Here is a 14,876-nt window from a genome sequence, read left to right as displayed (position 1 = left end):
CAATAAACTCCTAATTGATTGATTGATAAGGAGTTTCAAACAGCCATTGTCTTCCATTGGTCTGTTATGAGTCAGCTTGTTCTTCCACCCAGTACAAGATGTGGAAACATTTCAGCCCCCTTCAGCCATTGGCTAACTTCACAGTGAGGGCGGGTCTTCTGCTCTTGCACAAAGTGCTCTAATGTTAAATAATAGCCCCCTTTAGTGCCAGAGACTACAGGCCCAATGTGTACTTTTTGATGCAAGCCCAGATCTATTCGCTTTGCCAAAGTTTGTTTTTCTTTCCATTCACCACTGCTCCAGTATGATTTGTTACAGTCATTTCCAACTCTCTTGTTTTAAGCGGGAGACAATGTTATGGTCAAAAACTGTCCGCAGCCTTCGACACTGTCTCCCACCACACTCTCATCACGAGACTCCACAACATCAGCATCTCAACTGGATCTCCTTCCTCTCCGGCCGTACACAGAGGATTAGCCACCCACCATACGTCTCCACCCCCAAAGACATCATCTGTGGCATTCCTCAGGGCTCCTCCCTCAGCCTCACCCTCTTCAACGCCTACATGACCCCTCTAGCCGACATTGCATGGACCCACGGACTCAACATGGTCTCCTACACCGATGAAATCTAGCTCGTACTCTCGCCTACGGACGACTCCACCTCCACACAATCCAACTTCCAAAACACCATGAGCAACATTGCCACCTGGTTGAAGACCAACTGCCTCAAGCTAAACTCAGACAAAACTGAGAACTTCATCTTCAGAAACAAGCCTTCCTCCTGGGACGATTCATAGTGGCCAACGACCCTTGGCCCTGCTCCCACGCTCTACAGCCACACCAACAACCTTGGAATCATCCTGGACACCCAACTAACCATGAAGCAACAGATCAACGCCGTTTCCTCCGCCTGCTTCCACACTCTTTGCATGCCCTGCTAAATTTTCCACTGGATAACCCTCTCTACCAGGATAACAGCCACCCAGGCCCTCAACTCCTGCAGCCTAAACTACGGTAGCGCACTCTACGCCGGAACCACAAAGCAGCTCACTAACCACCTCCAGACCACCCAAAACGCTGCAGCAAGACTCATCTTCAACCTCCCCAGAAGAAACAGCATCACTGCCCTCCTCAGAGCCCTCCATTGGCTCCCCATACACCACAGATGCCTCTTCACACTCCTCACCCACGCCTACAAGTCCCTCCACAACGTTGGACCCACCTACCTCAACAACTGCCTCACTTTCCACCCACCGACCAGGGAACTCCGATCAGCCACCCTTGCGCAGGCCCACATCCCCTGCATCAGTCGCTAATGATTCAGAGAGCGCCCTTTCCCCTACCTCACCGCTAAATCCTAGAACAACCTCACTCTCCACCTGCGCACATCCTCCTCACTGGAAACCTTCAGAAAGCAGCTCAGGACTGGGCTCTGACCGCCACCTCCCACCAGGCCAGAATCACACCACCACCGCAGCGCCTGGAAACCCCACCAGGGTGACAGGCCCGCGCTCTACAATAAACTCCTAATTGATTGATTGATAAGGAGTTTCAAACAGCCATTGTCTTCCATTGGTCTGTTATGAGTCAGCTTGTTCTTCCACCCAGTACAAGATGTGGAAACATTTCAGCCCCCTTCAGCCATTGGCTAACTTCACAGTGAGGGCGGGTCTTCTGCTCTTGCACAAAGTGCTCTAATGTTAAATAATAGCCCCCTTTAGTGCCAGAGACTACAGGCCCAATGTGTACTTTTTGATGCAAGCCCAGATCTATTCGCTTTGCCAAAGTTTGTTTTTCTTTCCATTCACCACTGCTCCAGTATGATTTGTTACAGTCATTTCCAACTCTCTTGTTTTAAGCGGGAGACAATGTTATGGTCAAAAACTGTTTAACTGCAGTTTTCTCTCACTTCTAAGGTTTCACGATTCAATACTGTTCATGGAAAAATGTACCCCTATTTTTTCCCAGTTATCTACTTGTTCCCTGGTGTTAGCACACTGGAGCGGAGGGAGCCTTCATCAGTCCGGATGCTGGAGGCGTTGATGGGTTGGGGGGGGTCTGCTGCCTGCACCTCTTGAGGGGGCTCTGAATACATAACGCAACAATAACTGTGGTAAACGCTTTTCTAAAACTTTCAGCTCTTGGCTTTGAAACTCCCCAGACATTTTGTTTTCTGAAATTTATTGCTTTGACCTTCAGCTTGTTTCCACACAACATTCCGGGGATTTCCAGCAACCGGCTTTGTATATAAGAGTGACGTCAAACCGGCAGCACGAGACCAACACACTTCTGTGTGGTGACCCATCAGTGCCCAGAAGAGGGGCCTTCAGCACCAACATACCTCAGCACCAACATACTTCTGTGTGGTGACCCATCGCTGCCCTGAAGAGGGGCCTATAGCACCAACATACCTCAGCACCAACATACCTCTGTGAGGTGACCCATCAGTGCCCACAAGAGGGGCCTATAGCACCAACATACCTCAGCGCCAACATACCTCTGTGAGGTAACCCATCGGTGCCCGGAAGAGGGGCCTTCAGCACCAACATACCTCAGCGCCAACACACCTCTGTGAGGTGACCCATCACTGCCCACAAGAGGGGCCTTCAGTGCCAACATACCTCTATGTGGTGACCCATCAGTGCCTGGAAGAGGGGCCTATAGCACCAACATACCCCAGAGCCAACATACCTCTGTGAGGTGACCCATCGCTGCCCACAAGAGAGGCCTTCAGCACCAACATACCTCAGCGCCAACATACCTCTGTGAGGTGACCCATCGGTGCCCTGAAGAGGGGCCTTCAGCACCAACATACCTCAGCGCCAACATACCTCTGTGAGGTGACCCATCACTGCCCTGAAGAGGGGTCTATAGCACCAACATACCTCAGCGCCAACATACCTCTGTGAGGTGACCCATCACTGCCCACAAGAGGGGCCTATAGCACCAACATACCTCAGCACCAACACACCTCTGTGAGGTGACCCATCACTGCCCAGAAGAGCGGCCTTCAGCACCAACATACCTCAGCACCAACATACCTCTGTGAGGTGACCCATCGGTGCCCTGAAGAGGGGCCTATAGCGCCAACATACCTCAGCGCCAACATACCTCTGTGAGGTGACCCATCACTGCCCGGAAGAGGGGCCTTCAGCACCAACATACCTCAGCGCCAACATACCTCTGTGAGGTGACCCATCACTGACCACAAGAGGGGCCTATAGCGTCAACATACCCATGTGAGATTACCCATCGCTGCCCTCAAGAGGGGCCTATAGCCCCAACATACCTCAGCACCAACATACCTCAGCACCAACATACCTCTGTGAGGTGACCCATCACTGCCCACAAGAGGGGGCTTCAGCGCCAACATACCTCAGCGCCAACATACCTCTGTGAGGTGACCCATCACTGCCCACAAGAGGGGGCTTCAGCACCAACATACCTCAGCGCCAACATACCTCTATGTGGTGACCCATCAGTGCCCAGAAGAGGGGCCTTCAGCACCAACATACCTCAGCGCCAACACACTTCTGTGTGGTGACCCATCGCTGCCCTGAAGAGGGGCCTATAGCACCAACATACCTCAGCACCAACATACCTCTGTGAGGTGACCCATCAGTGCCCACAAGAGGGGCCTATAGCACCAACATACCTCAGCGCCAACATACCTCTGTGAGGTGACCCATCGGTGCCCGGAAGAGGGGCCTTCAGCACCAACATACCTCAGCGCCAACACACCTCTGTGAGGTGACCCATCACTGCCCACAAGAGGGGCCTTCAGTGCCAACATACCTCTATGTGGTGACCCATCAGTGCCTGGAAGAGGGGCCTATAGCACCAACATACCCCAGATCCAACATACCTCTGTGAGGTGACCCATCGCTGCCCACAAGAGGGGCCTTCAGCACCAACATACCTCAGCACCAACATACCTCTGTGAGGTGACCCATCACTGCCCACAAGAGGGGCCTATAGCACCAACATACCTCAGCACCAACATACCTCTGTGAGGTGACCCATCACTGCCCACAAGAGGGGCCTATAGCACCAACATACCTCAGCACCAACACACCTCTGTGAGGTGACCCATCACTGCCCAGAAGAGCGGCCTTCAGCACCAACATACCTCAGCACCAACATACCTCTGTGAGGTGACCCATCGGTGCCCTGAAGAGGGGCCTATAGCGCCAACATACCTCAGCGCCAACATACCTCTGTGAGGTGACCCATCACTGCCCGGAAGAGGGGCCTTCAGCACCAACATACCTCAGCGCCAACATACCTCTGTGAGGTGACCCATCACTGACCACAAGAGGGGCCTATAGCGTCAACATACCCATGTGAGATTACCCATCGCTGCCCTCAAGAGGGGCCTATAGCCCCAACATACCTCAGCACCAACATACCTCAGCACCAACATACCTCAGCACCAACATACCTCTGTGAGGTGACCCATCACTGCCCACAAGAGGGGGCTTCAGCGCCAACATACCTCAGCGCCAACATACCTCTGTGAGGTGACCCATCGCTGCCCACAAGAGGGGCCTATAGCCCCAACATACCTCAGCACCAACATACCTCTGTGAGGTGACCCATCACTGCCCACAAGAGGGGCCTTCAGCGCCAACATACCTCAGCGCCAACATACCTCTGTGAGGTGACCCATCACTGCCCACAAGAGGGGCCTTCAGCACCAACATACCTCAGCGCCAACATACCTCTGTGTGGTGACCCATCAGTGCCCGGAAGAGGGGCCTATAGCACCAACATACCTCAGCACCAACATACCTCTGTGAGGTGACCCATCACTGCCCACAAGAGGGGCCTATAGCACCAACATACCTCAGCGCCAACATACCTCTGTGAGGTGACCCATCACTGCCCACAAGAGGGGGCTTCAGCACCAACATACCTCAGCGCCAACATACCTCTGTGAGGTGACCCATCACTGCCCTGAAGAGGGGCCGGTAGCGCCAACATACCTCAGCGCCAACATACCTCTGTGTGGTGACCCATCACTGCCCACATGAGGGGCCTATAGCACCAACATACCTCAGCGCCAACATACCTCTGTGAGGTGACCCATCACTGCCCACAAGAGGGGCCTATAGCACCAACATACCTCAGCGCCAACATACCTCTGTGAGGTGACCCATCACTGCCCACAAGAGGGGCCTTCAGCACCAACATACCTCAGCGCCAACATACCTCTGTGTGGTGACCCATCAGTGCCCGGAAGAGGGGCCTATAGCACCAACATACCTCAGCACCAACATACCTCTGTGAGGTGACCCATCACTGCCCACAAGAGGGGCCTATAGCACCAACATACCTCAGCGCCAACATACCTCTGTGAGGTGACCCATCACTGCCCACAAGAGGGGGCTTCAGCACCAACATACCTCAGCGCCAACATACCTCTGTGAGGTGACCCATCACTGCCCTGAAGAGGGGCCTGTAGCGCCAACATACCTCAGCGCCAACATACCTCTGTGTGGTGACCCATCACTGCCCACAAGAGGGGCCTATAGCACCAACATACCTCAGCGCCAACATACCTCTGTGAGGTGACCCATCACTGCCCACAAGAGGGGCCTATAGCACCAACATACCTCAGCGCCAACACACCTCTGTGAGGTGACCCATCACTGCCCACAAGAGGGGGCTTCAGCACCAACATACCTCAGCGCCAACATACCTCTGTGAGGTGACCCATCACTGCCCGGAAGAGGGGCCTATAGCACCAACATACCTCAGCGCCAACACACCTCTGTGAGGTGACCCATCACTGCCCTCAAGAGGGGCCTATAGCACCAACATACCTCAGCACCAACATACCTCTGTGTGGTGACCCATCACTGCCCGGAAGAGGGGCCTATAGCACCAACATACCTCAGCGCCAACATACCTCTGTGAGGTGACCCATCACTGCCCACAAGAGGGGCCTTCAGTACCAACATACCTCAGCACCAACATACCTCTGTGAGGTGACCCATCACTGCCCTCAAGAGGGGCCTATAGCACCAACATACCTCAGCGCCAACATACCTCTGTGAGGTGACCCATCGCTGCCCACAAGAGGGGCCTATAGCACCAACATACCTCAGCACCAACATACCTCTGTGAGGTGACCCACCATTGCCCGGAAGAGGGGCCTATAGCACCAACATACCTCAGCACCAACATACCTCTGTGAGGTGACCCATCACTGCCCTCAAGAGGGGCCTATAGCACCAACATACCTCAGCGCCAACATACCTCTGTGAGGTGACCTATCAGTGCCCACAAGAGGGGCCATCAGCACCAACATACCTCAGCGCCAACATACCTCTGTGAGGTGACCCATCACTGCCCTGAAGAGGGGCCTATAGCACCAACATACCTCAGCACCAACATACCTCTGTGAGGTGACCCATCAGTGCCCACAAGAGGGGCCTATAGCACCAACATACCTCAGCGCCAACATACCTCTGTGAGGTAACCCATCGGTGCCCGGAAGAGGGGCCTTCAGCACCAACATACCTCAGCGCCAACACACCTCTGTGAGGTGACCCATCACTGCCCACAAGAGGGGCCTTCAGTGCCAACATACCTCTATGTGGTGACCCATCAGTGCCTGGAAGAGGGGCCTATAGCACCAACATACCCCAGAGCCAACATACCTCTGTGAGGTGACCCATCGCTGCCCACAAGAGAGGCCTTCAGCACCAACATACCTCAGCGCCAACATACCTCTGTGAGGTGACCCATCGGTGCCCTGAAGAGGGGCCTTCAGCACCAACATACCTCAGCGCCAACATACCTCTGTGAGGTGACCCATCACTGCCCTGAAGAGGGGTCTATAGCACCAACATACCTCAGCGCCAACATACCTCTGTGAGGTGACCCATCACTGCCCACAAGAGGGGCCTATAGCACCAACATACCTCAGCACCAACACACCTCTGTGAGGTGACCCATCACTGCCCAGAAGAGCGGCCTTCAGCACCAACATACCTCAGCACCAACATACCTCTGTGAGGTGACCCATCGGTGCCCTGAAGAGGGGCCTATAGCGCCAACATACCTCAGCGCCAACATACCTCTGTGAGGTGACCCATCACTGCCCGGAAGAGGGGCCTTCAGCACCAACATACCTCAGCGCCAACATACCTCTGTGAGGTGACCCATCACTGACCACAAGAGGGGCCTATAGCGTCAACATACCCATGTGAGATTACCCATCGCTGCCCTCAAGAGGGGCCTATAGCCCCAACATACCTCAGCACCAACATACCTCAGCACCAACATACCTCTGTGAGGTGACCCATCACTGCCCACAAGAGGGGGCTTCAGCGCCAACATACCTCAGCGCCAACATACCTCTGTGAGGTGACCCATCACTGCCCACAAGAGGGGGCTTCAGCACCAACATACCTCAGCGCCAACATACCTCTATGTGGTGACCCATCAGTGCCCAGAAGAGGGGCCTTCAGCACCAACATACCTCAGCGCCAACACACTTCTGTGTGGTGACCCATCGCTGCCCTGAAGAGGGGCCTATAGCACCAACATACCTCAGCACCAACATACCTCTGTGAGGTGACCCATCAGTGCCCACAAGAGGGGCCTATAGCACCAACATACCTCAGCGCCAACATACCTCTGTGAGGTGACCCATCGGTGCCCGGAAGAGGGGCCTTCAGCACCAACATACCTCAGCGCCAACACACCTCTGTGAGGTGACCCATCACTGCCCACAAGAGGGGCCTTCAGTGCCAACATACCTCTATGTGGTGACCCATCAGTGCCTGGAAGAGGGGCCTATAGCACCAACATACCCCAGATCCAACATACCTCTGTGAGGTGACCCATCGCTGCCCACAAGAGGGGCCTTCAGCACCAACATACCTCAGCACCAACATACCTCTGTGAGGTGACCCATCACTGCCCACAAGAGGGGCCTATAGCACCAACATACCTCAGCACCAACATACCTCTGTGAGGTGACCCATCACTGCCCACAAGAGGGGCCTATAGCACCAACATACCTCAGCACCAACACACCTCTGTGAGGTGACCCATCACTGCCCAGAAGAGCGGCCTTCAGCACCAACATACCTCAGCACCAACATACCTCTGTGAGGTGACCCATCGGTGCCCTGAAGAGGGGCCTATAGCGCCAACATACCTCAGCGCCAACATACCTCTGTGAGGTGACCCATCACTGCCCGGAAGAGGGGCCTTCAGCACCAACATACCTCAGCGCCAACATACCTCTGTGAGGTGACCCATCACTGACCACAAGAGGGGCCTATAGCGTCAACATACCCATGTGAGATTACCCATCGCTGCCCTCAAGAGGGGCCTATAGCCCCAACATACCTCAGCACCAACATACCTCAGCACCAACATACCTCAGCACCAACATACCTCTGTGAGGTGACCCATCACTGCCCACAAGAGGGGGCTTCAGCGCCAACATACCTCAGCGCCAACATACCTCTGTGAGGTGACCCATCGCTGCCCACAAGAGGGGCCTATAGCCCCAACATACCTCAGCACCAACATACCTCTGTGAGGTGACCCATCACTGCCCACAAGAGGGGCCTTCAGCGCCAACATACCTCAGCGCCAACATACCTCTGTGAGGTGACCCATCACTGCCCACAAGAGGGGCCTTCAGCACCAACATACCTCAGCGCCAACATACCTCTGTGTGGTGACCCATCAGTGCCCGGAAGAGGGGCCTATAGCACCAACATACCTCAGCACCAACATACCTCTGTGAGGTGACCCATCACTGCCCACAAGAGGGGCCTATAGCACCAACATACCTCAGCGCCAACATACCTCTGTGAGGTGACCCATCACTGCCCACAAGAGGGGGCTTCAGCACCAACATACCTCAGCGCCAACATACCTCTGTGAGGTGACCCATCACTGCCCTGAAGAGGGGCCGGTAGCGCCAACATACCTCAGCGCCAACATACCTCTGTGTGGTGACCCATCACTGCCCACATGAGGGGCCTATAGCACCAACATACCTCAGCGCCAACATACCTCTGTGAGGTGACCCATCACTGCCCACAAGAGGGGCCTATAGCACCAACATACCTCAGCGCCAACATACCTCTGTGAGGTGACCCATCACTGCCCACAAGAGGGGCCTTCAGCACCAACATACCTCAGCGCCAACATACCTCTGTGTGGTGACCCATCAGTGCCCGGAAGAGGGGCCTATAGCACCAACATACCTCAGCACCAACATACCTCTGTGAGGTGACCCATCACTGCCCACAAGAGGGGCCTATAGCACCAACATACCTCAGCGCCAACATACCTCTGTGAGGTGACCCATCACTGCCCACAAGAGGGGGCTTCAGCACCAACATACCTCAGCGCCAACATACCTCTGTGAGGTGACCCATCACTGCCCTGAAGAGGGGCCTGTAGCGCCAACATACCTCAGCGCCAACATACCTCTGTGTGGTGACCCATCACTGCCCACAAGAGGGGCCTATAGCACCAACATACCTCAGCGCCAACATACCTCTGTGAGGTGACCCATCACTGCCCACAAGAGGGGCCTATAGCACCAACATACCTCAGCGCCAACACACCTCTGTGAGGTGACCCATCACTGCCCACAAGAGGGGGCTTCAGCACCAACATACCTCAGCGCCAACATACCTCTGTGAGGTGACCCATCACTGCCCGGAAGAGGGGCCTATAGCACCAACATACCTCAGCGCCAACACACCTCTGTGAGGTGACCCATCACTGCCCTCAAGAGGGGCCTATAGCACCAACATACCTCAGCACCAACATACCTCTGTGTGGTGACCCATCACTGCCCGGAAGAGGGGCCTATAGCACCAACATACCTCAGCGCCAACATACCTCTGTGAGGTGACCCATCACTGCCCACAAGAGGGGCCTTCAGTACCAACATACCTCAGCACCAACATACCTCTGTGAGGTGACCCATCACTGCCCTCAAGAGGGGCCTATAGCACCAACATACCTCAGCGCCAACATACCTCTGTGAGGTGACCCATCGCTGCCCACAAGAGGGGCCTATAGCACCAACATACCTCAGCACCAACATACCTCTGTGAGGTGACCCACCATTGCCCGGAAGAGGGGCCTATAGCACCAACATACCTCAGCACCAACATACCTCTGTGAGGTGACCCATCACTGCCCTCAAGAGGGGCCTATAGCACCAACATACCTCAGCGCCAACATACCTCTGTGAGGTGACCTATCAGTGCCCACAAGAGGGGCCATCAGCACCAACATACCTCAGCGCCAACATACCTCTGTGAGGTGACCCATCACTGCCCTGAAGAGGGGCCTATAGCACCAACATACCTCAGCGCCAACATACCTCTGTGAGGTGACCCATCACTGCCCATAAGAGGGGCCTATAGCACCAACATACCTCAGCGCCAACATACCTCTGTGAGGTGACCCACCACTGCCCACAACAGGGGCCTATAGCACCAACATACCTCAGCACCAACATACCTCTGTGAGGTGACCCACCTCTGCCCACAAGAGGGGCCTATAGCACCAACATACCTCAGCACCAACATACCTCTGTGAGGTGACCCACCACTGCCCTCAAGAGGGGCCTATAGCACCAACATACCTCAGCACCAACATACCTCTGTGAGGTGACCCATCACTGCCCTGAAGAGGGGCCTATAGCACCAACATACCTCAGCGCCAACATACCTCTGTGAGGTGACCCATCACTGCCCACAAGAGGGGCCTATAGCACCAACATACCTCAGCGCCAACATACCTCTGTGAGGTGACCCATCACTGCCCTGAAGAGGGGCCTATAGCACCAACATACCTCAGCGCCAACATACCTCTGTGAGGTGACCCATCACTGCCCACAAGAGGGGCCTATAGCACCAACATACCTCAGCGCCAACATACCTCTGTGAGGTGACCCATCACTGCCCACAAGAGGGGCCTATAGCACCAACATACCTCAGCGCCAACATACCTCTGTGAGGTGACCCACCACTGCCCACAAGAGGGGCCTATAGCGCCAACATACCTCAGCGCCAACATACCTCTGTGAGGTGACCCACCACTGCCCAGAAGAGGGGCCTATAGCGCCAACATACCTCAGCGCCAACATACCTCTGTGAGGTGACCCATCAGTGCCCAGAAGAGGGGCCTTCAGCACCAACATACCTCAGCGCCAACATACCTCTGTGTGGTGACCCATCACTGCCCACAAGAGGGGCCTTCAGCGCCAACATACCTCTGCGTGGTGACTCTTCACTGCCCGGAACAGGGGCCTTCAGCGCCAACATAACTCTGTGTGGTGACCCAACACTGCCCGGAAAAGTTGCATCTTCAGCGACTACATACCTCTGTGTGATGAACTATCACTGCCCGGAAGAGGGACGCCTTCAGGGCACTCCACAACCAGCAATACAGATATTTAAGAAGTTTTAAAGTGGCAGCTGGTACGAAAAAACCCAACGGTTCTGGAATAGTTTTTTCCCATATACAAGTCTGGGACTACAAGTCCCAGCATGCTGGGGGCTCTTGCTTGTGGCAGAGGGGCACAACACTGCCACGTTGTTTAAGCATAACAATTCCATGGGTTCAATCCACTTAACAGTGACATCCAAATGCCAAATATGACACTTTCTGGCGAGTAAAACCAAGTAATGAAGTCCATGTAAAGAGGTAAATAACAGCTATTACACCCTCTTGAGCACTGAAAAGTTATTTAAATAAAACTCTTGAAACTACTGTACCATCCCAGAAAGGGAGGTTACCATTTGCTTTATAATGAACACTAAATATCTGCACAGTTTACCCCAACCAAGCTTATAATGCAATACCATTTTAAAACAGTGCACATATTCAGAGTGCTTTGAATTGCAGGCCGGGACTTCACAACACTATAAAACAGAAGTCGTTATTCTCCAGTGTGCCAACCATGACTCAGTTATGTTTCTGCATGGTTACAAACAAAACATATACAGTAATTGCATTAAAATCGAGCAGCACCGGGTCATATTTCACCGGATGCTGACAGCCTGGCTTTTGGATTCTGGAGCTTCAGGAAATCACTACATATCATTCATTTCACATACATAACATTCATTCTCAGCGTGGAACGAGATAACTCCCAGGATTTTAGTTTCAGTCTTTTAAACCTAACGTGCCTTTTGTGTGATATAACTACATTGGCCTAGTAGGGTTCACGCACTTGCTGCAGAGACCAGATGAGGGAACTGTGCAGTCTGAGAGACAGTTTCTGACTCACCTGGGCTGCCTGGCAATGGCTGGCACCTGGAGGGTGTGCAGCTCCTTGGGGATGTGGCATGCCCCCTTCACCGTCTCATGTAACATCTGCTTCTGGCCGGGCTTGGCAGGAGAGCCCTGGCTGCAGCAGAAGGCGGCAGTTGCAGTGGTGTAACAAAACTTGAGGGGGCTCCCCTGCAAAGTACATGGAGGCCTCCACAGACCCTGCACCTTACACCTCCCAGACCCAGGCAGTGTACTGTGCTGAGGGGGAGCCCTTGGGGTTGGGACACCCCACACCGCGGAGGCTAACGCTATCCTATTAGGCAGCTGTTTGCTGAAGCGGTTGTGGGCTCACACACAAGCTTTCTCTGCTAATTGGCTGGCGCTTTTCAGTACTCTAGTGCACTTACGCATGGCCACCCGGGCATCAGCGAGTGCAGAGGAAAACAGTGCACGGCACCCCCAACCACCAGGGCTGCACACGTGTCGGGGTGGGGGATCCGGGTCTAGGGCCCGGCCCGGAGTAGTGGGAAAAGCCACATCACGCTGTGCATGTCGCGCTGTGCCACTTGTCTGGGCTGGCATGGCAACACAACTTACAAGCATTGCTTAGTTTGTGAAAAACGTAAGTGCTGGGGCCCTTGTCAGCAGGCCACCATAGCTGGTACCAGCCCATTACTCCTGTCAGTGCTGCCAACGACAGACCCAACATAGCTACTAACCATGAAACCCTACAAGTGGTTCAAACTATTCCACACCCTCAAAGCTGTAGCAATGTCTTGGAAGTCAGCTAGTAGCCTTTTTAAGGTATATTGAATTAGTACTCAACTGTTGTGCTTGTCTCTTAACTGGACAAGCAGCGCCACCATGTGGCAGACTGTCATAAGCACTAGTGTTGGCAACTAACTGCTAGTTCTGAGCATCAGAAACCACTGGCTCAAATTAAGCACTGCTTACAAGAAAACAATTCAGCCGGGCAGACTGGTGCTGCTCACTTGGGGCAATCATGATGACGGCCTGCCGGAATACAACAGAGGGACAAGGCGTTGGGTCCACTTGGGTGCAGGATCCTGCGCTTACTGTTTATTTGCTCACACAGGAGCCCCGGCCCTCTGACGTGTGTCCCAAGGTGGCCGGCTGGGGCTGTAAAAAAAAAAAAAAAGAGAGAGAGAGAGAGAGCACAATTTGTTCTAAATGTATCGACAAAGACTACGCCTAAGGGTGATCACCATAGCAATGGTTCCCCAGGCAGGTTGGCATGCAGTTTAGTAGGCTGAGGCAGAGCACACAGAATAAATGCGGTACATAAGGCTGCTTGGCACTCCTCATGATCATCACCACACCGTAAGCCTGACTAATGCTTTTTATGTGGTGATGCGGACACCAGCACTAAAATGCATCAGTCTAACTCCTGATGCGTGGTACTTGACACGGCTGAGGACAGGAGAGGAAAGAAAGGAGCAGAAAAGCAGCATTACGCCAATGTAGCTGCCATCGGGTACCCCAAGATGGACGGACACTGTCTACAACCAGTGGGAACCAATAAAAAACATATCAAACAAAGAACACACTCTAGCCAATTTACAAGGACCAGCAAACACCTGGAACAGTGATAACTCTGGAGTCAAAGACACCAGCATGCAAATGCTGCCGGCTACAAAAGCTAGGTTGAGGGTGGCACAATACAAGGGTGTTAGAAATGGGGTCTTTGGTTGGCAGTCAGGTTACCCCCTGTCCAAGCAAGGACCTTCAATCTAGTCATGGTAAAAGAGAATCACCCTCAGCTAACCCCTACTTATCCCCTTGGTAGCATGGCACGAGCAGTAGGCTTAACTTCAGAGTGCTAGGTGTAAAGTATTTGTACCAACACACACAGTAAATTAATGAAAACACTACAAAATGACACAACACAGGTTTAGAAAAACAGAAAATATTTATCTAAATAAAACAAGACCAAAATGACAAAAATCCACAATACATAAGTCAAGTAATCACAAAAAATGCAAAAAGAGTCTTGATGTAATTTTAAACACACACTAACACGGTTAGCGTGAAAATGTACCTTGGGCGCTTCAAAAATAACCCCGCATGGGCAAGTGTGCGTCAAAAAGGGCTTGCGATGCATTGATTTCACTCATGAGCGAGACCTTGCGTTGTTTCTCCTTTAGTCGGGTTGGCGTGCGTCGTTTCTTCTCTCCGCAGGAGAGTGATGAATCGATCCGGTCAGCAGTCTCGGGTCCAGGCAGGCCTTGCATTGTTTTTACACGGCCAGCGGTGTTTGTGCCAGAAATCCAGCAGCACGATGACCCGAAAACCACGCAGCGTGGGTTGCAATCTCACCAGCCTCTGTCAGAAATGCTGTGCGTCGTTTCTCCAGCCCCGGGAGTTGATCTTTGGGTCGCGTTGCAGGCGCGCGTCGATTTTCTCAACCCCCCACAAACCACTCACATCACATCACACCTGAAGGAGCTGCACTGGCTCCCAATACACAAGCATTTCACACTCCTCACCCATACTTTCAAGACACTACATAACACTGGCCCACCATACCTCAACAATAACATCTGCTTTCACTAAGCTTCCAGAAACCTCCCCTCATCCGTA

General features: G+C 53.4%; 1 protein-coding gene across 2 annotated transcripts in view; it reads right to left on the bottom strand.

Moving 5' to 3' along the window:
- The window catches only part of LOC138293697 (transmembrane protein 176B-like), a 68,065-nt gene extending 54,699 nt beyond the window's left edge, over positions 1 to 13,366 (bottom strand). Inside the window, exon 1 of one of the 2 annotated variants that reach the window (XM_069233021.1) lies at positions 13,230 to 13,366. In XM_069233021.1, the coding sequence (XP_069089122.1) occupies positions 13,230 to 13,280 (51 nt within the window). In that variant the 5' untranslated portion in view covers positions 13,281 to 13,366. The remainder of the gene's footprint in view (positions 1 to 13,229) is intronic. The other variant, XM_069233020.1, reaches the window with a different exon arrangement.
- Positions 13,367 to 14,876: the final 1,510 nt, after the last annotated feature.

Source organism: Pleurodeles waltl, chromosome 4_2 (assembly GCF_031143425.1).
Source record: "Pleurodeles waltl isolate 20211129_DDA chromosome 4_2, aPleWal1.hap1.20221129, whole genome shotgun sequence".
Classification (NCBI taxonomy): domain Eukaryota; kingdom Metazoa; phylum Chordata; class Amphibia; order Caudata; family Salamandridae; genus Pleurodeles; species Pleurodeles waltl.
The sequence above is the reverse complement of the archived record's forward strand: the minus strand, read 5'-3'. Positions and strand labels throughout refer to the sequence as shown.